Source organism: Moschus berezovskii, chromosome 19, assembly GCF_049115385.1.
Source record: "Moschus berezovskii isolate FMDL1 chromosome 19, NW_MosBer_1.0, whole genome shotgun sequence".
Classification (NCBI taxonomy): domain Eukaryota; kingdom Metazoa; phylum Chordata; class Mammalia; order Artiodactyla; family Moschidae; genus Moschus; species Moschus berezovskii.
The window spans coordinates 53639358-53665039 of NC_142478.1; the positions used below are offsets into that span (position 1 = coordinate 53639358).

The 25682-nt window shown below is 43.8% G+C and overlaps 1 protein-coding gene across 1 annotated transcript in view; it reads right to left on the reverse strand.

The window, feature by feature from the left end:
• Positions 1 to 25682, reverse strand: part of TMEM132B (transmembrane protein 132B) — a 234353-nt gene that overhangs the window by 168822 nt on the left and 39849 nt on the right. Inside the window, exon 2 of the mRNA XM_055405463.2 lies at positions 8270 to 8416. Coding sequence (XP_055261438.2) covers positions 8270 to 8416 — 147 coding nt within the window. The remainder of the gene's footprint in view (positions 1 to 8269; positions 8417 to 25682) is intronic.

The window sequence follows — 25682 nt, forward strand, 5'->3', positions numbered from 1 at the left end:
CTGATGGGTGGGTTTTGACAAAGTCTCTTATGAGTTCTGCTCGTCCCCACACCATCCCTCCTCCCATTGGGAGCACTTGACTTGAAAGAAAATGGTGACTAATTGGACAACACGAAACCCAACAACATTGCTGCTAAAGTCATAGTGAGTGAGGTTGCTCAGTCGTGTCCGACTCTTTGTGACCCCATGGACTGTAGCCCACCAGGCTCCTCTGTCCACGGGATTCTCCAGGCAAGAATGCTGGAGTGGGTTGCCATTTCCTTCTCCAGGGGATCTTCCCAACCCAGGGATCGAACCCAGGTCTCCCGCATTGCAGTCAGACGCTTTAACCTCTGAGCCACCAGGGAACCCCGCTAAAGTCATAGCATAATAACTAAAATTAAAAAACTAAAGACAACAAGTGGGGAAAAACATTTGCAGTTAAACATGAGAAAAACTGCTAAATTTCACCAGAAACAGTCAATGCAAATTAAGCCTACAAGAAGACAGCCATATTTCAACTATCAAATTCTCTTTTTAAGGCAATGCCCAACATTGGCAAAAGAGAGATGAGCGTTCTTAAATAAATCAGGCAGGAAAATTTCACAAAAGCTGCAAAAACTTGAAACACTGTCATGTTTTTGAACCTACCCATTCACTTCTAGCTTTCTCTCCCAAAAACTTACCTACAGGAATATACAACTTCGTGCTTTTTTTAAAAAATGAATGTTTAAAGGCAGGAAAAATAAAACAAAAACGGCCAGCAGCAATGCTTTAAAGAGGAAAAAAATGAAACTTGGTAAAAGAACAGAATACACTTCTATAATATCAATAGAATACCATACCGCTTTTAGATATTACATTAAAAATTACAGGTTCTGGGACTCCCCTAGTGGTCCAGTGGCTAACACTCCATGCTCTCAATGCAGGGGACCTGGGTTCAATCTCTGGTCAGGGAACTAGATTCCACATGCTGCAACTAAGAGTTCACATGCCACAACTAAAGACTGAAGGTCTAGCATGCCACAACTAACACCCAGTGCAGCCAAAAAAATCAATAAAAATATTTTTTGAAAATTATAGTCCATTGAAAGGCCCCATTAATCTTGAAATTGTTAGAAAAAAATGTTGATATATGCATATTTGTATTGGCTGGGGGGTGGGCGCGAAAACCCACCACTTTTACCAGTTTTTCAAGTGAAAGTAAAAGCCGCTCCATCCTGTCTGACTCTTTGAGACCCCATGGACTATACAGTCCATGGAGCTCTTCACACTGGAATAGTGGAATGGGTAGCCTTTCCCTCCTCCAGGGGATCTTCCCAATCCAGGGATCAAACACAGGTCTCCCGTATTGCAGGCAAGTTCTTTACCAACTGAGCCACCAGGGAAGCCCAGGAATACTGGAGTGAGTAGCGCATCCCTTCTCCAGCAGATCTTCCCAACCCAGGAATCGAACGGGGGTCTCCTGCATTGCATGTGGATTCTTTACCAACCGAGCAATAGGGGTTGATAATTATTTTTATGGTTAAATATCTAATGACATGAAAAGATGTTGCCATATATTTATTCTACAATATTACAGAAAACAACAACCTTCAAAGGTAAAGAAATTCTAAAATTGAAAAAAGTCATGGATTTTTGTACACTCATATACCCATAAACCCATATGAGTATATACAAGTAGACTCATCAAAACATTAACAATAGTTACCTGTGAATCATACACTGGTTCAGTGATGACTTTTATCTTCTCTCTTTTACTAAGTTGTATTTTCTACAACCAAACACCTATTACTGTTGAAGTAAGAGGCTTTCTATTACACTTAGGCTGAAACTGGCCAGCAGCATAAATGAACAAAGAGTTTCCTACTGGTTAGCAAAAGAGGTGAAATATTTTTAGAACATTTTTTTTTCCTTTTCTTTCACTCGTCTGATCCGTTTTAGGGGGAGGGAAGGGGTTCTCCATTTCCTATAGGTGATTTCTGTGGCCACTTTCTAGAGAGAATTACAAACAACATGATGCATTTCTATACATCAAATCTTGGTTTTGAACTATTCTGACAGCTGGTACTTAGAGGTCTCCAGGTGTGCAGTGACAAACGCTACTGTAAATCCAAGAATTCTGTATTCTAAGTTCCATTATTTTCCAATCTTAAAATTGCTTTAAAAAACAGGTACCTCTATCTTTTGATGGTGCTTAAATTCATTAATATTTCGTTTATTCCTGTATCCCTGGTGACACATTAAAATCACCTGTGGAGGGACTTCCCTGATGATCCAGTGGTTAAAAACCCCCCTTGCAATGCAGGGGACGTGGGTTCAATCCCAGGTCCTGGAACTAAGATCTCACATGCAGTGGGGCAACAAAAGTCCGCAAGCCAAAACTACCGAGCCCACACACCAAAACTAGAGAATCTCTGCACCACAACAAAAGATTCTGCATGACCCAACTAAGACCCAACGCAGACAAACAAATTAATAAATGTTTTTAAATAAAAAGAATCACCTAGGGAGGTTTTTTTGTTTTTAATAGTAATGCCTGTGACCCAGTTAGGGCTAAGGTTTAAGGAACATGTGTTTTTAGAGACTCCCAGGCTATTCAGATACACATCCAGGACTGACATGCCTTGATTGACTCATTCACCAAGTAGTCATTAAGCCCCTTGTATTTGTTTCCTAAGGCTGCTTCAACAAATTACCACAAATGTAATGACCTAAAGCAATGGAACTATCACAGTTCTGTAAGATAGAACTCCAAAACCAAGGTGTCATCAGGGTCTCTGGGGGAGAACCCATTCATTGCTTTCTCCAGCCCCTGGTGGTCCCAGGCTTCCTTGACTTGAGGCTGTATCTCTCTCACGTCTGCCTCCATCTTCACATGGGCTTTTTCTCTGTGTGTCGATCTTAGAAGGACACATCGTTGGACTGAAGGCCTACCCAGATACTCCAAGATGACAACCTCATCTCAAGATTTCTTAATTACCTCTGTAAAGACCCTTTTTCCAAATAAGGTCAAGTTCACAAGTTCCAGGCATTCAGATGTAGAAACATCTCTTGAGGAGCCGCCCTTCAGTGCACTATAGTGAGTATTTCCACATTGTAGATGGCTTGCTAGTGCTATGGGTGCTGCTTTCTACTGAGTTTTCAGTCCATTTGGGACAAGAGAGCTGAAAGAGTGTGCACAGCATGGGCATCTCCCCAGGCCTTGTGAAGAGCCCAGTGTCACGGACAAGAGTGGGGACCCAAAGGGTGAACTGCATTGGCTACTTACTGGTTCTGAGACCTAGGGGAATCATTTAAACTATACCTCGATTTACACGTCTATTGATTGGAAATGACAATCGTTTTTAGCCTCCCAAGGCTCTAATATTTCTGATTTTTAAAATGTGTGTTCCCTCAAAGACTGACAGTGGTGCTGGGCACCTAATGAGAATGACATAGTTTTTCAAGAACTTCTTCAAAAGAATAAGGAACAGACAACAAAACTACACAAAAGTATCCTCAGAGACACTTAAAACGTTCCATGTGTTCTATCGTTTATGTTTTAGTAAAATATTTTATGGAAGGAAAGCAACCAACATGAACTAAATCCGGTGGGAAAATCCACTCGGAAACGGAGGCAACCGTGACCATCACTGAACTGTCTTCTCCCTCCTCCCTCCTCCCCCTCCCTTCTTCCTCCTCCTCTTCATTCTTCCTCTTCCTCTCCTTCCTATTCCCCCCTCCCCCTCCTTCTCTTTCTCCTCCTCCTCCTCCTTCTTCTTCTCTAACTTGGATAAGGCACTTTAAACACAATAAAAGATTTAGCCCGGTTCATGTTGCATGGAGCCAGAAAATGACACATGACATTTATGTGATTAGAGATGACTTTTCTTCTCTTACCACTGTTTATTCCTTAAGGTTTCCACTGTTCAATTTCACAAGCAATGGGTTAGTTGAGTTAGTAAAAAGGGTAATCCCTTGTTATGTTCAACTGGTTATAATCATTTCTGGATTAGAGCAGGTCAAGATAAACTCCTAAAATATTGGATCCAGATGTTCAAACATGGTAACACTTCATGGTAAACATTTACCTTTGAGGTCGATTTCTCTTTCAACTGGGTTATAGTCATGTGAGGTGTGTCTATTTCTTTCAAGAAATCTATTTTAGGGTTTGGCTTTTCTTTCCTACAGAGACTCCTGTTTCCATGGTGCATTCCCAAGAACTTCTCTTTCCCAACTTTCAGAGGAGGATGAGCTCTGCAATGTGGTTTCTGACCATACAAAAAGTGGCAACCTATTTTCTCCAGTGTTTGGGTCCTAATAGTCTGATGGAAACCACTGAAGGAACAATCTCACCTCAACTTAGCTGGTTGCACATTGTTTCCATACCAAGAGTTCATTTCATCCAGCTTTCCTTTCCCTTGGTTTTGCTTTATCTGTTCTAAACACTTTCAAATTTGCTTATTTTTCTAACCTCCTTTCTCCTCTTTGGGCAATGCAACTATTTATCTTGTGGTTTTCATCTTTATTATTCACATTTCCTCACAATGAGTGTTCATTAAAATATTTTAAATTAAGACCTTTACTGCCTTCCTCACCGAGCCCATCGAATCTTCCCATATGACACATTTTTAACTCTTATCACAGAACTTCAGGCAGTGTGTGCATTATGTTCTGTTAAAAACCCTATTCCGCCCAAGGTTGTCACAATTCAGAGATTACAGCTTTCAGTGGGATGTTTCGTTTAGGGATATATTCATAGATTCACTTTGTTAGCCCGGCAAACACGGTCCATGAGCTTGTATTTCACACCTCATTTGATCTCACAATTCAACAACAAAAAAAGTATAAAAAGAAGCAATTATTTATTTAGATTATGGAATGGATTTTAGAAGGATATTAGATAAGCATAAATTGTCATGCCAAAGCAACGGTCCTTGTCCTTCTAACATCCCTGGGGAGGTCACAAACGGAAAGTGAAGAAAAAAAAGAAGAGGACGCCAGAGTGTCCGATAATTATGTAACTCTGGTTATGTAAGGGCTTTTTCTCTCTTGTAACTTTATAAATCTCTTCTAAAGAGAATGCAGAATTGATTCTCTCAAAACCAAAAGTGATAACCACAGACTGTGCTTGTCCTTCAATTTAAAACATCAGCACTTGATCAGTCCAACGTTTCAACCAAATCAATTCCATGTGTGTAAACCGTGGAGATGGCCATTTGAGACCCACACAGTAATTTCTGAGGGTGTAAGTCCAGGCATCCCACTGGGGCTGCTGCAGCCCAGCAGGAGGGTCCAGCAGGACTTCCTAGCCACTTCTTGTTTCTGCCCTCCTGTTTCACCCCAAGAACCCTCTCTCATACTCGAAGTCCAAGTCATTCAGGTGGGTCCAGCCATCCCCTACTTTTACAACTGGCTGCAGAGATTGGTTCAGGGTGAGAACGAGATCCACATTACTCCAAGCAGAGCCTGTGACGAGCAGCCCCAAGACTTGTGCTGGACACCATGGGACACAGCATGTTCTCCCTGAAGAGACTAAGCAAGCAGGATGGATGCTGGGAGCTGCTGGTGGTCAACTTGCCACCAGGAGGGAGAGCCTGCTGGAGATGATGCCAACCCAGAGGAAAGACAAGGAGACAAGTTGCTAGGGATACTGCATCCGGACACTCTTGTTTCCCTGCCTTGAACTTTTCCACGTGCTCCTAGGAGCCCTTTTTGCTTGGACTTTATTCATGCAGACTCACTGGAAAAGACTCTGATGCTGGGAAGGGTTGGGGGAGGGAGGAGAAGGGGACGACGGAGAATGAGATGGCTAGATGGCATCACCGACTCTCTGGACATGAGTTTGAGTGTACTCCGGGAGTTGGTGATGGACAGGGAGGCCTGGCGTGCTGTGATTCATGGGGTCCCGGAGAGTCGGACACGACTGAGCGACTGAACTGAACTGAACTGAACTGAACCTAAGGGCATCAGTCAAAGCCCATCTGATAAACACCCCAGCAATCAAGAGGAAGCCATCCAGTGGAGTCAAAGCAGAAATCAAGCCATAATCCTCGACAGGTCCCACTTTTAAAGAGTGTGCCAAACACTGCTAGTTGACCACCCTTCTTCCCTAAAAGCAAAGACCTTCTCCCAGTAGAAAGTCTGAAAAATAACAGCAAATATTCACTTTCCCAGACTGTGCTAATTCTTGAGCAAAGGCATGGAACCCACTGCTTACTGATGATATCTAAAAGGAAAACTCGAAGGGAAAGTTGTCTTTCCAGTTGAAAAGGTCTTCTCTCCCAGCAAAAAAAAAAAAAGAAAGATACATGAGGAGAAGCCTCCCTCCCTTCCAGTCTTTGTATACAACTAAATAAGTTTGTGATGTCTAGAACTGCTGCAGCCATCTTGCAGCCATGAGAAAACAAGCTGGAGGATGACAGCCAACAAACTGGGCATGATAGAGTGGAAAGATAGAACACACACCACAGTGACACAACTGTGCTGCTAGATTAACCAACCACGGAAACACCCACCTCCAAATTTCTTGTCACATGAAATCACAAAATCCTATTGTAGCAGCCATTTTAGGTGGGAATTCTAGCACTTGCAACTGAGCCCAAATATGTAAATCTTAAGCTCTCTTCATGTATCAACTCAGGATTCGGAGGTGTTCAGATAGCAAGTAGAGATTTCCAGGGAAATCATGGGTTAACGGAGGTCTCAGACTAAAGTTCTGCCAAGGGATGTAAAGGACAATATCCAGAATGTTGATTTGGGAGTGAGAGGCACCCATTTCCCCTGATCAATACCCCTAATAGAAGGCTTTTTGGTCACTCAACCTGAGTCTCTCTCTCCTTTTGAAAGAGATCTTCAAAACAGTCAGAACAGAGTTCTAGCTGAGGTTGGCTGAGGTCACCGAGGATGAGACAGCACTCAACCTAGAAATCCACTGGGAAAGGCAAATTCCACCCAATCTCTCCATTCCTCATGCTCCCACCACTAACCCCCTCATTCATTCACCAAGTGCTCCTGCGGTGCCCAACATCATGCACCTCAAAGCATTTAAAAACAAGGAAAGAGAGACTTCTCTGGCAGTCCTGTGGTTAAGACTGCACTTCCACTGCAGGGGATGTGGGTTCAATCCTTGGTTAGGGAACCAAGATCACACATGCCCCACGGTATAGCCAAAAATCCCCAAAACCAAAAACAAGAACATAAAGAAAAGAGAACAGGTTATGACGATAGAAGGTGGTAAGTAAGAGGTCAGGAAGGGGCTCTTTGCCAGCCTGAGGAGTTGGGTCTCATCCTGGCTGAAGGGGAAGCTATTAATGGCTTTAAAATGGGCAGGAAGATTTCCCTGGTGGTCTAGTATTTAAGAATCCACCTTGCAAAGCAGGGGACTCAGGTTCAATACCTGGTCAGAGAACTAAGATCCCACATGCTGCAGGGCAACGAAGTCTGCACATCGCAACCACTGAGTCTGTGCGCCACAATTAGAGAGAAGCCCTCAGGCTGCAACTAAGCCAAAATAATCCAGCCAAAAATAGATAAATATTAAAAAAACAAAAAAAAACAGGGAGTATGGCATAGCCAGCATTGCTCAGTCAAAAGGGAAGTGAAGACAGGCAAAGAGATCATAGAAAAGGCTATCGCAACAGGCCTGAGCTCATTCTGCCTGTTGGGAGCCCAGATACAATATTATTAGCAATGACCTCCCTCTGCTTCCCAGGTGAGCTCAGCACCATAAAACCCAAGAATGGTATCCGAGTTGGAGAAGATCCACCAACGATATGAAGTTGACCTAACCCCACATTCTGAGTCCATATGCCAATACCCAGGTGTGATATCTGCAAAACAACCACCTTTAAGCACAAAGAGACAATTACCAGACAGCTTAGAGCCACCCTATATTCACTCATTAAAAAAGTACTTTTCCCCCTTGCCTCTTAAATCATTTCTATTTTACCCATTTCATTCTTCAGTTCTTCGCTGCCAACAATAACAATAATAAAATTTAAAAATAATGGTTATCAAACCCTGCACCATGACAAATGTGAGTGCAGGTAATTTTTGAGATTGCCAACCAAATCAGGTCATTGATGTATAAAGAGCATAAAGGATAAAGCCTTCAGCCAGCATCACATCCCATAATGGAGCCATTCAGAAGCTGCAGGACGGAGCTGCGCTGATGAGCTCAAAAGAACACATCGCCCATTAAATGCAGAGGCATTGCTTTATTTATACACACATTATTTTGCTATCAGCGTCTGCAGCCATCCCCAACAAACGGCTACCGAGGTACCTTGAGGATCCCAGCGCTTACCTGCCCTGTGTGTCTGGGTGATGGCCCACGCACGTGAGGGTGGCTGTGGTCTGAACGCTGTCATTATCTATTTCTTCCTGGACTGCCCACTGGTCCTCGCTGCTGACTCTCACTGCAGTTATTTTCACACCGGCTGCTGCCTTAATTCTGTGGGGTAGAAAAAAATATATATGACCATCTTAGTTCAAAACAAAGAGTAAAAACAGGAAGTTAGAACTGATCTCCCCTTTCCTCTGGGAGATGCAAGAAAGAGTGCTAGTAAATGGCTTTCCTTCAAAAACTAAGTGTCTTGTTATTTTCACAAGTGCCCCGAAGTAGGAGCTCCAGCGTTCTGCCACATATGTTAATTTTCTGTTTGATCGGTGTGTTAGGAACCAGATCACTTTCTTCTTCAGGGACCCTGAAGGATGGAGACAAAACAGATGTGTCTGGCAGGCATGGATAGGATCTGGGAGCCGGTTCTTCCCTGGGGGTGGATGAGGAAGGGTTTCCATGAAGTAGAAGGGTCTGAGAGGCTGCAGGGGCTGTGCCAGCTGCAGAGGCTCTGTGGGAAAGAATGCCAGAGTCTCACTGGGCATTTCTCACCCACCACTGTCAAGGGCACCTCCTCACGTGCTCCAGGACTTTCTGCAGACCCTACAGCCCAGCACGTTCACATCCAGGCAAATGAGCAACAGAAATGCATGCGTTTGTTTCCCCAAAAGACCTTCACAAGAAAGTTCACAGCAGCACTGTCATATTAAACCCTGTAGGGAAATGGCCTACATTGTCCATCAAAAGCAGAACTAATAAAATATACAGTCATCCAATGGAATAAGACAGAAATACCAAGAATAAACAGTGTAGTACCACACAAAATTACACAGATGCTGTGTTAGCTTCAGATGTACAGCAAAGTAAATCAGTCATACATATATCCCCCCTTTTATTGGATTACTTTCCAATATATGTCAGTACAGAGTACTGAGTAGAGCTCCCTGTGCCATACAGTAGGTCCTTATTAGTTATCTATTTTATATACAGTAGTGTGTATGTGCCGGGCCTTCTCAGGTGGCGCTAGTGGTAAAGAACCTGCCTCCTAATGCAGGAGACGTAAGAGACGCGGGTTTGATCCCTGGGTCAAGAAGTTCCGCTGGAGAAGGGCATGGCAACCCATTCCAGTATGCTGGCCTGGAGAATCCCATGGACAGAGGGATCTGGAAGGCTACAGTTCATAGGGTCGCAAAGAGTCAGACACAACTGAAGTGACTTAGCACACATGTGTATGTTTTCCAATTTATCTCCCTTGTAACCATAAGTTTTTTTCGAAATCTATATTTCTGTTTTGTAGATACATTTGTAGCCTTTTTTTTTTTTAGATTTCACAAACCAACTATACCCCAATCAAAAATAAAAATACAATAGTGGAGAGAACAATTTAGGAATAAATCTATGTATACTAATTGCCGTCTCCAAACAGGTATCAATTTAATATCTATTAAAACAAATTTAAATTAATTTTTTTAAAACTACATGGATGAACCTCCTATATTTGGAGGTTGAGTGGCAGATGCCAGGTGTCAAAAAGCACATGTGTATAATCCCATTTATAGAAAGTTTGAAACAGTTAAACTCATCTGTGAGGCTGAAGTTAGCATCTGCTACCCTTGGAGCAAGCAGCTGAATGGGTTCCCCCGGGGGGCTTCTGGAGCACCTGCAATGTTTGTTTCTTCGTTTGGGTGCTGACTGCACTACAGGCTGTGAGAATCCACCCAGCTGTGCTCACGTCTATGGAGTTTTCTGTTTGTTCCACGTGGACTCTTACATACACTCATAATCATTCAGCTAGTAAAGAATCTGCCTGCAATGCAGAAGACCCGAGTTCAATCCCTGGGTCAGCAAGATCCCCTGGAGAAGAGAATGACAACCCCACTCCAGTATTCCTGCCTGGAGAATTCCATGGACAGAGGAGCCTGGCGAGCTATAGTCCCTGGGGTCACGAAGAGTTGGAGACACAACTGAGTGACTAACACTTTCACTTTCAGTCATTCAGTATAAAGTTCCAAACAAAGCAAGCAGACTTCATGTTGGTAACAGGAAGGCAAGTCAAGGCCATGGAGAACTTTCACGCTTGGACATGACTTCTCCACTGTCCAAGCTCAATGGGAGTTCCCAAGATGAGTTAGACCATTGCCACCCTGGACACACCTAGAGGCTTTTCCCCCGAACCTCCACCAGCCCTCGAGGTGACACAGTGTAGCCTGAGACTTTGACCTTGTCTATGATGGGGAAGAGCCTCGGAGTCCAGATGAGCAACCTCCCTGTTGGTCCAAAGACAGGTGACAAACCAGCAGCTCTGGACACGCAAGAAAGACACCCGGACTGCAGGCCAGACTCCACCCAGCAGAGCCAAGAGAGGGCAGAGACCCACAGCCTCCCCATCTCCTTCTGCCAGGTCTCTCCAGCCCACAGCATCTGCCACCGTGCAGGGCAGAAGAAAACGTGCCCGGCGAGCACATCTAAGTGTTCGTGTCTGACACTTAAGCCGCCCACTTTAATGGTTTGGTTGTCCACTCAGAGGATGTGCAGGAAAGGATGAACTTTGCCCAAAGAGAAGATGGGGCTTTGCCCTCAACTCAGGAGGTGACCTCTAAGCCCCTGTGGTGTTCTACCTGATTAGAGTATCTTTGTTTACCTGGGAGCCCTGGGTCATACAGTATCAACTTGACCTCTGGAGGGACTAGAGACTAAGGTCAACCAATTAGGCACTCAACCATGTCTGCATGACCAAGTTCTGCACATCAAAGCCTCAGTGAGTGTCTCTAGTTGTGGTTGTGGGTAAGTCAAATCTCTCTGTCTGCTTGGGAAGGTATGCAATGAGAACTCTGAAATCATCAATGCCACGAAACAATTTTCTACCACAGATTATCCACCCAATCCTCTAATATTAAGGAGACTGTCTTGAGTTCCAGGTGCTATGTATGAAGCACCAGGAAATACAAAGATGGGCAAAGCCCAGTCCAGACCAGTGAGTAGCCAATGGTTTTGGTACAGACCAGGGAAGGGCTCATCTACCACCTGACCCATCATACTGTAGAAAAAGACTTACTAACAAATGCCAAAATATCTTGGGCACCTTCCATCTGCCGAGCTGTCTGATACCTTTCATCATTAATGCATGTAACTAACTCCTATACCACCTACGAGGGTAGGACTTACGCTCCCATTCAAGGAAACTTGAGCTGTCACAAGACAGGCAAATTTATGTGGGTGTGGGCAGCATAGAGAAATGTATGCCTTAGCCCTAGAAGATAAATAAGATTAATGTTTGGATAACAAAAGATGCATACATTCTGGTTATTGGAAATTCACCAGCCAAAATATTTAGAAAAGCACATTTACTAATGTTAGAGTTAACCAAACAACTCACAACAAGGAAAGTGCTCACGGGGAGACTAAACCAATGATCATTCAAAAGCATGAATGGCTGCAACTTTGAAGTCAAAACCATCTATGGACAATACTATCCTCATGTTTAAACTGTCCTCCTCTCCAAATACCAATGGAAGCACAATACTAGGAGCTACATGCACCCTGACACTGCTCAGAAATTTTGTTGAATTGTAATAACTAGGATTTCCTGAGGCCAGGCCCATGGGTCACACCTTTTTCCAGGAGCTTTACCTAAACTGTCTTGTGCTTCACCTGTCTGAATGTGTCATCTCCTAAGAGAACTACGAATGGGGATTGTTATTTGAGGTTCACAAATAAAAATCTGTGACACCAAAAGACTACAGAAAAGGACTGAAATCGAAAGTCGATTCCACCATGGAAGCAGGATTCAGTCTGCCCCTCTGGCAGCTACACCTGAGACACAAAAGCCAGTGTTCATTCCAGGCAATCCAGGTTGGGTCCTAGCCCCGCTGTTCATTTTGTCTGTCAGGCTGAGGCTCCTCTTCTCTCAAGAGAGGAAAAAATAAGGATGGGTGTTGTGGGTTGAATAGGATCCACCCAGAACCTCAAAATGTGACCTGATGTGAAAATAGTGTCTTCACTGATATAATTAGTTAAAGGATCTCAAGAAGACACCCTCCTGGATTTAGGATGGGCCTGAACCAATGAGTGGTGTCTTTATAAGAGAAAAAAAAGGAGAAGACAGAGATACAGGAAAGAAGGCAATCTGAAGACAAGGGGAGAGATTGGAACGATCTGTCCACAAGCCAACAAATACCAAGAATGGTGGACAACCCACCAGAAGACAGGAGAGAGGCAGGGAATGGATTCTCCCTAAGAGCCTCCAGAGGGAACCAACACTCCTGACACCTCGATTGCGGACCTCCAGCCTCCTAAGCTGTGAGATAGCACACATCCGTTGTTTCAAGACCCCCAGCTTGTTGGGGAAGCCCTAGGAAATGAATACAGTGACCATGTCATAATACTAATACACAGGCAGAGAGATAATACAACATAAAGTGCTGGCATAGAGGAAGTGCTACATACGTGGATATATTACATTATATTACTTTCTGTGAGGAAAGGAGGAAATTAAGAAACTCAGTTGCCTGGGTAAACAGATGCTGACACATTAATAAAACAAACTTACAAAATAAAGAGCAGTATAGTCTTTTTAATTTATTTTATATTGGAGTATAGTTGGTTAACAATGTTGTATTAGTTTCAGGCGTACAGCAAAGTGATTCACTTATACATATACAGGTATGTATGCTTTTTCAAGTTCTTTTCCAATTTAGGTTGTTACATAATAAGGAGCAGAGCTCCCTGTGCTATACAGTAGGTCCTTGCTGGCTATCCATTTTAAATACAGCAATGCGTATACATTAATCCCAAACTCGCTAATTTTCCTTTCCCCTGACTCTTCCCCAAGAGAAATATATTCCAATTGTCTTTGCTTTGGATGGCTGTGAAATACCAGGCATTCCTGCCTGCCTAGGGAAGCTGGATGCTCCCAGAGACGAAGGTCAGGGAGATGATGGAGTCAGTGATGATGACAACAAACCAGCTGGAAGAGTTTGGATAAATCACTGAACATCTGTGAACTGGCTTCCTCACCTACAAAATGTGTGTGATAAGAATATCTACCTATAATGTTGTTATTATGAAGGTTAAGTCAATCACTGAATATAAAGTGCTTAGAAAAACACCCGGGACAAAGAAACTGATCAGTGTTACCATTAGGAATTTTCTCACCATGAACTACTGCATACTCTTCAGAGATCATACCCTTGGGCATCAAGTCCCCTCCCTATGAGATGTCCTTTAAAACTGCTCTAAGTCTCCATGCGGGACCCCAACCACCTCCTCTCCAAATATGATTTCTCTCATCTTACTCTTTTTCCTTGGCAGGAAACTCTTCTCCGATCCCAAGATGGGGCAAACCCTCCATTTGCCACAGAAAATTCTTATATATATATATATAAAGGTTACTGTGGAGAACATTCAACCTTTGATACTCTGGGTTCCAAGGACATCAGTGTACACCTGACAAATTCTCTAAAATGTTCTGTGATTGTGGTTGACCAAAGAAATAATCCATTTCTGGTTCATATCTGCTTAAATGTCTAGAAGTAGGGCCAGCTTAAGAAGTGACTCATCACAAAGGTTTAAATGATGCCTCCAGCTCCCTAGGCACTTGACCCTGTTCAGCTCTCACATATGTGGGTTTTGTGCACTGACAGGCTCTCTTCTAGTGGTCACAGTGTGGCTGCAACAGCTCCAGATCTCACATCCTCATCAACAAAGGAAAAGGAAGACTCTTTCAAGATTTTGTTCTTGACTCCAGAACAAAATCCTGGAGCCAGGTTTTCATTGGTTGAACTTGACCGAGTATTCAACCTCGGACCTATAACTGTGGCCGAGGTGGGTGAAAGGACAATGCTCAATGGTTTGGCCCATCAATGACCATCCTGCACTAGGTAAAATTAACCCCATCTGAACCACAGGGGAGGGGTTAGCAGGGAGTGGCTGCCAAAAGGAAATTCGAGTTATAACAGAAAAAATGGATGGTCGGAATAAAAAACACAAGCCTGAAGCTAAATTATTGAGGTTCTGCCTCTCTCCTACATAGAAGTTATAAAATTGTCCCTAAATCCTAGTTCTCAGTCCAAACCTTTCCCAATTTTAGATCCTATTTGTTACAACAATCTAAGCCCAGAAAAATCCATGTCTTGCATATTCATTAAGTTTGTTTTAGAGAAATATTTTTAGGCTTAGTAATATTCTTAACTCTTGTTATTTAAAAACTACAATAATCTAAAGCTTGTGACAACGATTAATGGTCTCAGCACTGTAATGAGTTTGAGGGATTTGGGGGCTGATCAAGGGAAAGATACGACCACAAGGTGGCAGTAGCACGCAAAAGCTTTACCTGGGCAAAGATTTGATAGGTTTGCATGTTCCTGTAGGAGTCCCTCACAGCCTAAGATCCTCCAAACTATATGGGGGCCACTAGCCAGAAGGGAAGGAGGGCAGGGAGCCCCAGGGAGAGGAGAATCAGAGAGGGAACTTACATGTCACTAAGCGGAACAGTGGGAAATCTCCAGGTCAAACAGCTCCAAAGCACCACTGCAGCTTGGAGTCTTAAAGCTACAAGATCTATCGCTAAAAGATGTTGGGTACAGTTTTGCAGGGCATGCAAAGCAAGCGAGCTCTAAATGTCTAATACAACATGCTTATTTCAAGTATATTTAAAACAATTAGATGTGTAAAAAAATTGAGTTTGACTCTTAAGCTAACAGGTCCTAGTCTACTATGAAGAAATAAACAATCCAAGAACCAACCTACAGGGATCACTTCTGGTTCATTTATATAACAACTATTTCCTGACATTCACCAAAAAAAACCTTATATTTATATTTCCATAGGGTCTTCATTATATAACTATTTGTTATCTGTGTTCTCCAAGTTACGTGATTACATAGAAAAAAATAACATGGTAAGTTAAGAAACTATTAAATGAACTGAGCCTTCAGGAAACCAATCCCCACTCTCTCTTGGTATTTGGATGACAGTGGCATCAACTCAGCATCTTCTGTCTTTTGGGGAGTGGGGTCGGACCCTGCTGATTTTCAGCTATAAATACAATGCCAATGCAATGAAAATATATTGCAAAGTGTAAATGCCAACCTTAGAATATGGAGGATTGACAAATGTCAACCAAGCTACTGAGAAAAAGGATCCAGCAAAGGATCCACCCCCTTCAAGAGATACTTACTGAAGGTTCACAAGTGAAGAAGGGGAAATCAATGAGAAAAGAGATAAGTGCTTCAAAAGAGAGCAGCTTGAGTAGCAAAGCAGAGTGACGCTCGGGGAAATTGGGGAAGCCTTGAAATACTTCCACTAAGCTGGTCCTTTTTGAGATCATACTGACAACATCAAGTATGAAATGAAAAATGCAACACTGTGCAGTTCTATAAAACTGAAAGGAAATAACAACAAAAAATTGTCAAGAGGCAATGAATGCATTCTTCATTCTGAGCAGCACCGAAAGGGAATTATTGGATTTTGTTTACTTGTTTATCTTTATTTCATTTCTCAAAGAAAAAGAAAAATCCCAACCGGGTTTCATTTTCCTCATGACTTTCTATATGATTTTATGTTCCCGTTTTAAGGGGATTAGTTTCCATTGGCCAGATATTCTCAAATTAAAGAAAAACTTTCCATAACACACTTGTAGTTTTAAATGTCAATGCTCTGAAAAGTGCATATTTTACGTATGTGAAATATACTAACATTCTCTGTTGGCGGGGAACTGGCTTCCTCATAGCTCCTAAAACAGCACATGACTTCCTGACTTTAAACCTTTGCTCATGTTGCTCCCCTCGCCTGAAAAGATCTCACTTGACACCTACAGGACTCACTCCCTCATCTCCTTCAGGTTCCAGCAAATATCTCTTTGAGCCTTTCCCAAACCACCCAATCTAAAATAAAGCCCTATCTAGTACCCACAGACTTTATTCTGTCTCTCCCACTGGATGGAAGCACCAGGAGACTGGGTAGAGTTTTTTGTGTGTGTGTGTTTCCTGCTTTACCCATTGTTCTGAGAGCCATGCCAGGGAAATTGGAGGTACTTAATAACTGCTGGACTCTATCTAACCATCTATCTCTGGGTGCTCCATAAATATCAGACCTTCAGGGCTGAAAATGCCCAGTAGGAGATAAAAACTATCAAGAGCAGGGGACAGAGTTCAGGCATGAAAACCCCGTGGACCAGAGGTTCTTGGACTTTCAGGCTATCAGAATCGCCTAGTTATAGCTCTCTGGACCCCACCTCCAAAGACTGTGGCTCACCAGGTCTGGGTGGAACCCAGCAGTGCTGTTTTTAAACAGGCTGCCATTTTGATGCAGGTGGTCCCCAGAACAATCCTTGGATAACAGTGCTTGGGACACATTTCAGACAATCACATTCTGTCAAGGAGAGTAACGCCAAGGAACATCTGGTGTTCAACTCGCTTTCTGAGATAAGCCCAGCCCTGGGCGCTGGAGCACTTTCAGGATGAGCTTCGGCAAAACTGTAAAGATACTTTTAATTTGGATTCTCCCAGCAAACCACTTTCTCTGTGATAAATTAACCACAGACAGAGGCATGAATCTCCCACTAGGCATCTGAAGACTGGCAAAGGCAGGCTCTGCTGAGAACTCTTTGCAGACCGTGATTTAAACTTGGGAGAGATTAAGGACAGGGGAAAGAGTTAATGCAAAGAGCCTGCTATGCTCATGACTACAGAGCAGGTGGGGCTCCCTCCTGTCCAGGTGGCTGAACTTGGACTCTAAGGATAGATACTTTTGGTCTCAGTCCTAAAGAGAGCAGGAGTCACCTTGAAGGACAAACAAACAACCTGTGCTGGAAACCCTTCAGAGCAGAGCCCTAGAAGGCATGGATTTCAGCTCTGAGAACAGGCACACGCAAAGTGGGATTTTAATTCCAGTGAGAACTTCCCCAAAGCAACACGTGCTGATTCCTGAGGAGCTGTCTCCCGTCTCTTACCTCACTGTTAAACCTTTCACCTGAGAAAGCTAAAAATTCATCAAACTATACATATAGCTTTTGACCAATTGGAAATTTGATGAATTACTCCTTTCTTTTACACTTCCTATGGCACCAGTTCAGTTTAGTTCAGTTCAGTCGCCCAGTCGTGTCCAACTCTTTGCGACCCCATGAATCGCAGCATGCCAGGCCTCCCTGTCCATCACCAACTCCCAGAGTTCACTCAAACTCATGTCCATCGAGTCAGAAATGCCATCTAGCCATCTCATTCTCTGTCGTCCCCTTCTCCTCCTGCCCCCAATCCCTCCCAGCATCAGAGTCTTTTCCAGTGAGTCAACTCGTCGCATGAGGTGGCCAAAGTATTGGAGTTTCAGCTTTAGCATCAGTCCTTCCAATGAACACCCAGGATTGATCTCCTTTAGAATGGACTGGTTGGATCTCCTTGCAGTCCAAGGGACTCCCAAGAGTCTTCTCCAGCACCACAGTTCAAGAGCATCAATTCTTCAGCGATCAGTTTCTTCACAGTCCAACTCCCACATCCAAACATGACCACGGGAAAAACCATAGCCTTGACTAGACGGACCTTGGTTGGCAAAGTAATGTCTCTGCTTTTTAATATGCTATCTAGGTTGGTCATAACTTTCCTTCCAAGGAGTAAGCATCTTTTAATTTCATGGCTGCAATCAGCATCCACAGTGATTTTGGAGCCCAAAAAAATAAAGTCTGACAGTTTCCACTGTTTCCCCATCTATTTCCCATGAAGTGATGGGACCAGATGCCATGATCTTTGTTTTCTGAATGTTAAGCTTCAAGCCAACCTTTTCACTCTCCTCTTTCACTTTCATCAAGAGGCTTTTGAGTTCCTCTTCACTTTCTGCCATAAGGGTGGTGTCATATGCATATCTGAGGTTATTGATATTTCTCCTGTCAATCTTGATTCCAGCTTGTGCTTCTTCCAGCCCAGCGTTCCTCATGATGTACTCTGCATATAAGTTAAATAAGCAGGGTGACAATATACAGCCTTGACGTACTCCTTTTCCTATTTGGAACCAGTCTGTTGTTCCATGTCCAATTCTAACTGTTGCTTCCTGACCTGCAGACAGATTTCTCAAGAGGCAGGTCAGGTGGTCTGGTATTCCCATCTCTTTCAGAATTTTCCACAGTTTATTGTGATCCACACAGTCAAAGGCTTTGGCATAGTCAATGAAGCAGTAATAGATGTTTTTCTAGAACTCTCTTGCTTTCTCCATGATCCAGCTGATGTTAGCAATTTGATCTCTGGTGCCTCTGGCTTTTCTAAAACCTGCTTGAACATCTGGAAGCAGGGAGGTCAGGGGCAGCTGGCGGCGCAGACGCGAGACGCCGGCTCTGGTGAAACTGACCACGCGCAGAAGCATGGCGGAGAAGAGCTACCCCACGCCCGAGGTCAGGGCGGCAGCCGAGAGGAGCTACCCCACGTCCAAGGGGCGGTGGCTGCATGGGCGCAGAAGGGCCGAGAGGAACTACTCCACATTCAAGGTCAGGAGGGGCGGCCTTGAGGAGATACCCCTCGTCCAAGGTAAGGTGCAGCAGCTGCGCTTTGCTGGGGCAGCTGTGAAGAGATATCCCACAACCAAGGTAAGAGAAACCCAAATAAGATGGTAGGTATTGCGAGGGGGCATCAGAGGGCAGACACACTGAAATCATAATCACAGGAAACTAGTCGATCTGATCACACGGACCACAGTCCTGTCTAACTCAATGAAACTGAGCCATGCCATGTGGGGCCACCCAAGGCGGGCGGGTCATGGTGGAGAGGTCTGACAGAATGTGGTCCACTGGAGAAGGGAATGGCAAACCACTTCAGTATACTTGCCTTGAGAATCCCATGAACAGTATCAAAAGGCAAAATGATAGGATACTGAATGAGGAATTCCCCAGGTCGGTAGGTGCCCAATATGCTACTGGAGGTCAGTGGAGAAATAACTCCAGAAAGAATGAAGGAATGGAGCCAAAGCAAAACCAATAACCAGCTGTGGATGTGACTGGTGATAGAAGCAAGATCTGATGCTGTAAAGAGCAGTATTGCATAGGAACCTGGAATGTTAGGTCCATGAATCAAGGCAAATTGGAAGTGGTCAAACAGGAGATGACAAGAGTGAACGTAGACATTCTAGGAATCGGTGAACTAAAATGGACTGGAACGGGTGAATTTAACTCAGATGACCATTATATCTACTACTGTGGGCAGGAATCCCTTAGAAGAAATGGAGTAGCCATCATGGTCAACAAAAGAGTCCAAAATGCAGTACTTGGATGCAATCTTAAAAATGACAGAATGATTTCTGTTCATTTCCAAGGCAAACCATTCAATATTACAGTAATCCAAGCCTATGCCCCAACCAGTAATGCTGAAGAAGCCGAAGTTGAATGGTTCTATGAAGACCTACAAGACCTTTTAGAACTAACACCCAAAAAAGATGTCCTATGGCATACAGATAAGTATATTCCAAACTCTGCCTTGGCCCCCAGACACCCAAAACCAGCAAAAAATGTCTGCCTCCAGCCTAGGGCATGTCTTACTCAGCCACTTACTTATTTACTTCTGGTCCATACTAGGCGCAGCAGACAATGGAGCGGTCCACTATGAACCGGGACTCCAGGTGATCACATCTTTTAGAATCCTCTCCCCCTGAGTGTGGGGAGGGCTGTGCTTCCTTCTAATCAGAATAGTATGACAGAAGTGATGAAATGGCATTCCACAGTTCCATTACATGTTATAGGACTCCATCTTGCTAGCAGACTCGCTCTACAGAATCTCTCTCCCAGGTGTCTTTGAAGGAGTAAGCAGCCAGGTTGGGAGACCCACGTGGCAAGGAGCTTGTGTAGTCTCTAGCAACTGAGGGCCAACTGTCAGTAAACATCCAGGGCCTGAAGTCCCACAATAGCAAGGAAATAAACTCTGCCAACACACTAGTGAGTATGGAAGAAGATTCTTCCCCAGCCGAACCTCAGATGAGAATGCTCGCGTTTAAAGCTGGGATCCCCAACCCCCAGGCCACAGGCCAGTATCAGGCCATTAGGCAATTTTGTTCTATGGGAGCCTAGGATTAATTAGGACCTGGGTCACACAGCAGGAAGTAAGTGGCAGACAGCTGGCAATCCAGGGAATCTCATATGTATTTACAGCCACTTCCATTGCTCTCATTACCACCTGAGCTCCACCTCCTGTCAGATCAGCAGTGGCATTAGATTCTGGTTGTTGTTCAGTCACTCAGTTGTGTCCAACTCCTCTGTGACCTCATGGACTGTAGCCGACCAGGCTTCTTTGTCCACAGGATTTCCCAGGCAAGAATACTGGAGTGGGTAGCTATTTCCTCCTCCAGGGGATCTTCCAGACCCAGGGATCAAAGCCACATCTCTTGCATTGCAGGCAGATTCTTTACTGTCATAGGAGTGCTTGAATCACCCTGAAACCATCCTCCCCACTGCATTTGTCTGTGGAAAAATTGTCTTTCACGAAACTGGTCCCTAGTGCCAGAAAGGTGGGGGACTGCTGATTCAAAGGAGTATGGCCAGGGATGCCAAATGCCCTGCCATGAACAGAATAGTCCTGCCCCACTCCAGATGCCAATAGTTCTCCCACTAAAAAACACTGTATTCAGCCTCCTAGAGATTAATATCCCCACCACCACCTGCACACATGCCTGGGATTATCTTCCCCTGGTAAACTAGACTCCAGGCTGAGCTCCAGACAGTCCCTCACTATGCTGCCCCTGGTCCCATGAGAAGCATATGCTTATTTTTCAGCATTAATGGACAGAAGGGGAAGCAGCTCCCCTACAAACTCTGGATGTGCTGTGTTACAGCCATGAAGGCAGTACCTGCCACAGTTTCAAGTCCATTATTGTCCCACTAGGAGGAATATAGTCTGTTCATCCACTTCACTTCTTTGTAAAGCCCCAGTGTTGGCTCCCACCATGAACACCAGTTCCCCTTCAGATCACATTTAAACATCTGAGAAGATGAAATACAGAAGGCTTTATCCTCAGATTCCCAACCATTGTCTCAGATCATCATGTCCCACAGAGGGAAGTTAAAGAGAGTGTGTGCCTGTCTGAAGTGGAACTGTTCAAGACACAATAGAGAAACACACACACACACATGCACACACACATGCGTGCGCACACACACACCATGAGCAGCACGTGGCAGGGGGCAAGGAGTTTATTATTTTCTCAGAGCTCAACAAACGGCTTCTCATGATCCAATTAGCAAAGTAATATTGTTTTATGGAAACCTAGGATTAGTCAATGTACAGCAATCAAGAACCAGAAATGCTTTTGAAATGAAGGAATTGGGAAAGCAGATAAGTCAGACTCAGGGCTTTGGAATTCAAATGTGGCCAGAATGTATTTCATTTAATTTACAATCTACACACTGCTTATCTATTACATGTCAGGCATTAACCACCTACTATGTGTGGGAGAAATACACATAGAAAAACAGCAGATGGAATATGAAGTTAAGACTACTTTCTGACTTAAAATTTGTACTCTAAGAAAGAAAAAAGGACACTTAAGATAATACATACATCTTAAAAATATGGGGGGAAAAATGGACTCCAGTTCTGTGACTGTGGGAAAGTCATTTAACCTCTTTAGGCCTCAGTTTCCTCATCTGTAAAATGGGACTATTAATACTACTACTACTACCTCACAGGGTCATTGGAAGATTAAATGGAGACAGTGTATACAAAATTCTTAGAACAGAGTTTGGCATATAAGGACTATGCGCAGACTTCACTGTGCTGGTAGTAGTGACAAGAACGCTCAGATGCTGACCCTTTCATAAGCCAACTCAGCTCTAAATGCTGACATTTCCAAGAATCATTCCCTTGGTGGTAAAATGCTTCAGAAACAGTCTGAGAAATGTAGAAAAACTGTTGTGAGAATTGTCCAACAAGCTCCCAATCCTGATCATCTGATCCACAGAGGACCAGAAGGTGTACAAGTAGAATCTACCCGTCATGCACCGCCTCTCCTGGACGTCCCTTGTGATCCACTTTAGCTCAGAGTCTGGGCGCCTCAGGGTAGGCTGACCCCACCCTTGGCTTCAAGGGTTGGTATGCGGTAGCCAATCAAGGGTTGTGTCCTCCTGGACAGTGACTGGTCCAAGGAGGAAGCATGTGACTCACCCAAAAAAATCAGGCTGTCCCATCCCCCTGGCCACAATTGATTGGCCCACAAATGGACATGTCAGCCATAAATTTTCAGGGAAAGTTGAGTCCGGCTCTCTTTTCGCTAAGCAGTAAGTGTTCTAAGAGCCCATCACCTGCCTGAGAATAAAACCAACAGGGGAAAACAAAGCCAATAGGTGGAAAGAGAAGGCTTCCTGGTTACACTAAGCATCTGGATCCAATCAGACCTGAGACTGTCTTTCAGTTACATGAGTCAGTAAATTCCCTTCAAGCCACTTTGAGCTGGATTTCTTCTATTAATATTTGCATTTGCAAGTGCACTGACAAAAACAGCCAGGGCTTGACATTTCTGCCACTCAGAGGACCAAATAAAATCCTCCCGAAGTTCACAGATGATACACAAAGTTACCACCACAGATGGCAGAAGGATGTTCGATATTGCAACCATCACTGTAAGCACAGAAAGCAAATATCAAACAAAGGGAAGCTACAGAAACAATCAGAGATCCTCTCCCTTTGTGATACCCATCACTTCAGAATAAATATTAACAAACAAACCTAAGGTATAAAATTCAACTCATAACTCAAAAATAACCTGACCTTTTATGGAATTAAACTCACTTTCTGCCAAGCCTGCTATTTTTTTTAGAATGTTTGATGATAAAAATCTTCAAATTGCTAGTAAAGAATCATTTAATTAATTTAAAGCATTTTGTGAGTCACTATGAATTTTTTGTCTCCAGCCTGGACACAGTCAAAGGATCAACCTGGTACACTGGATATTTTGTCTCCATGAAGACTTGTCATTAATTTTCAGTACCTTGATATTTATAGGTCCTGAGAAATAAACACACACACATGTATAGACATACACATCCATTTCCCAACATCATCTACAATCTAGAGTATAATGATCCACAAAGTGATTGTTTACAAACAGAACTTTCCAAGTCCCTCTTGGAATCACCTCTGAAATCACCTCTTAGAAGTCTCAAAGGAAATCAAACTCAATGCATCCAAAACTGAACTCATGATCAACTCAGCCAAAAATAAAAGCCACCTTATTCCTCTTGCCCCCTTTGAGAGAAGACCACTCTCTTAGTGCGGGATGCTATAACAAGATACCACACCCTGGATGGCTTAAACAACAGAAATTTATTTCTCACAGTTTTGGAGTCTAGGAAGTCCAAGATCAAGGTGCTGGCAGATTCAGCTCCTGAGAGCCCTCTTCCTGGTTTGAAGATGGCAGCACTCTTCCCGGTTTGCAGATGGCTGGCTTCTTGCTGTGTCCTCATGTGGTAGGGAAGAGAGAGGTGAAAAAAGCTCTCTCGTGTCTCTTCTTGTAAGGGCACTAATCTCATCTGCGAGCTCCACCCCACCCTCATGAGCTAAGTACCTCCCAAAGGTCCCATCTCCAAATACCATCACACTGGGCACTGGGAATCCCACATATCCATGCTGAGTGGGGAGGCAAGGGGGACGTGAAAATTCAGCTCATAGCAACCAGCATACATCAAATTGCTCAAACAAGAAACCCAGGGATCAACCTTGACACCCTTCTTTCTGTAACAGGCTCCCATGTCCAGTCCATTAGCAAGTCCCCTGCCATTGTTCTCACCATGGTAAGCACTCTACAACCACTGCTAGAAGTCACAGAGCAAGCAGGATGATCTCTCCAAATCCCAAGCCATCAAAATGCCAAACCTAAAACTCTTCACTGCCTACCACCATTGTTATAAAAAGTCCAAAATCCCACAAGGCCCTGCATGATCTCGACCATGATTGAGAGACCATCAAACTGCCCAAAGGAGGCAGTGGATAGTCTATTAGCTTTGTGGCTAAAAGCACAAACCCTAGAACCAAACTGTCTGGATTCAAATCCTGGCTCTACCATTTATCTATTCTGTGAACAACTAACCTGACTGAGCCTCAGTTTTCTCATCTGTAAAATGGGAGCATAGTAACCATCTCATACATGTCATGGGAGGATTGAATTTTAAGCACTTTCAGTTCAGTTCAGTTCAGTTGCTCAGTCGTGTCCGACTCTCCGCGACCCCATGAATCACAGCATGCCAGGCCTCCCAGTCCATCACCAACTCCCGGAGTTCACTCAAACTCATGTCCATCAAGTCAGTGATGCCATCCAGCCATCTCATTCTCTGTCGTCCCCTTCTCCTCCTGCCCCCAATCCCTCCTAGCATCAGAGTCTTTTCCAGTGAGTCAACTCTTCACATGAGGTGGCTAAAGTACTGGAGTTTCAGCTTTAGCATCAGTCCTTCCAACACCCAGGACTGATCTCCTTTAGAATGGACTGGTTGGATCTCCTTGCAATCCAAGGGACTCTCAAGAGTCTTCTCCAACACCACAGTTCAAAAGCATCAATTCTTCGGCAATCAGCTTTCTTCACAGTCCAACTCTCACATCCATACATGACCACGGGAAAAACCATAGCCTTAACTAGATGGACCTTGGTTGGCAAAGTAATGTCTCTGCTTTTTAATATACTATCAAGGTTGGTCATAACTTTCCTTCCAAGGAGTAAGCGTCTTTTAATTTCATGGCTGCAGTCAGTATCCACAGTGATTTTGGAGCCCAAAAAACCAAGTCTGACACTGTTTCCACTGTTTCCCCATCTATTTCCCATGAAGTGATGGGACCAGATGCCATGATCTTTGTTTTCTGAATGTTGAGCTTCAAGCCAACCTTTTCACTCTCCTCTTTCACTTTCATCAAGAGGCTTTTGAGTTCCTCTTCACTTTCTGCCATAAAGGTGGTGTCATCTGCATATCACAGGTTATGAATATTTCTCCTGGCAATCTTGATTTCAGCTTATGCTTCTTCCAGCCCAGCGTTCCTCATGATGTACTCTGCATAGAAGTTAAATAAACAGGGTGACAATATACAACCTTGACATACTCCTTTTCCTATTTGGAACCAGCCTGTTGTTCCATGTCCAATTCTCACTGTTGCTTCCTGACCTGCATACAGATTTCTCAAGAGGCAGGTCATGTGGTCTGGTATTCCCATCTCTTTCAGAGTTTTCCACAGTTTATTGTGATCCACACAGTCAAAGGCTTTGGCATAGTCAATGAAGCAGAAATAGATGTTTTTCTGGAACCCTCTTGCTTTCTCCATGATCCAGCGGATATTGGCAATTTGATCTCTGGTTCCTCTGCCTTTTCTAAAACCTGCTTGAATATCTGGAAGTTCACAGTTCACATATTGCTGAAGCCTGGCTTGGAGAATTTTGA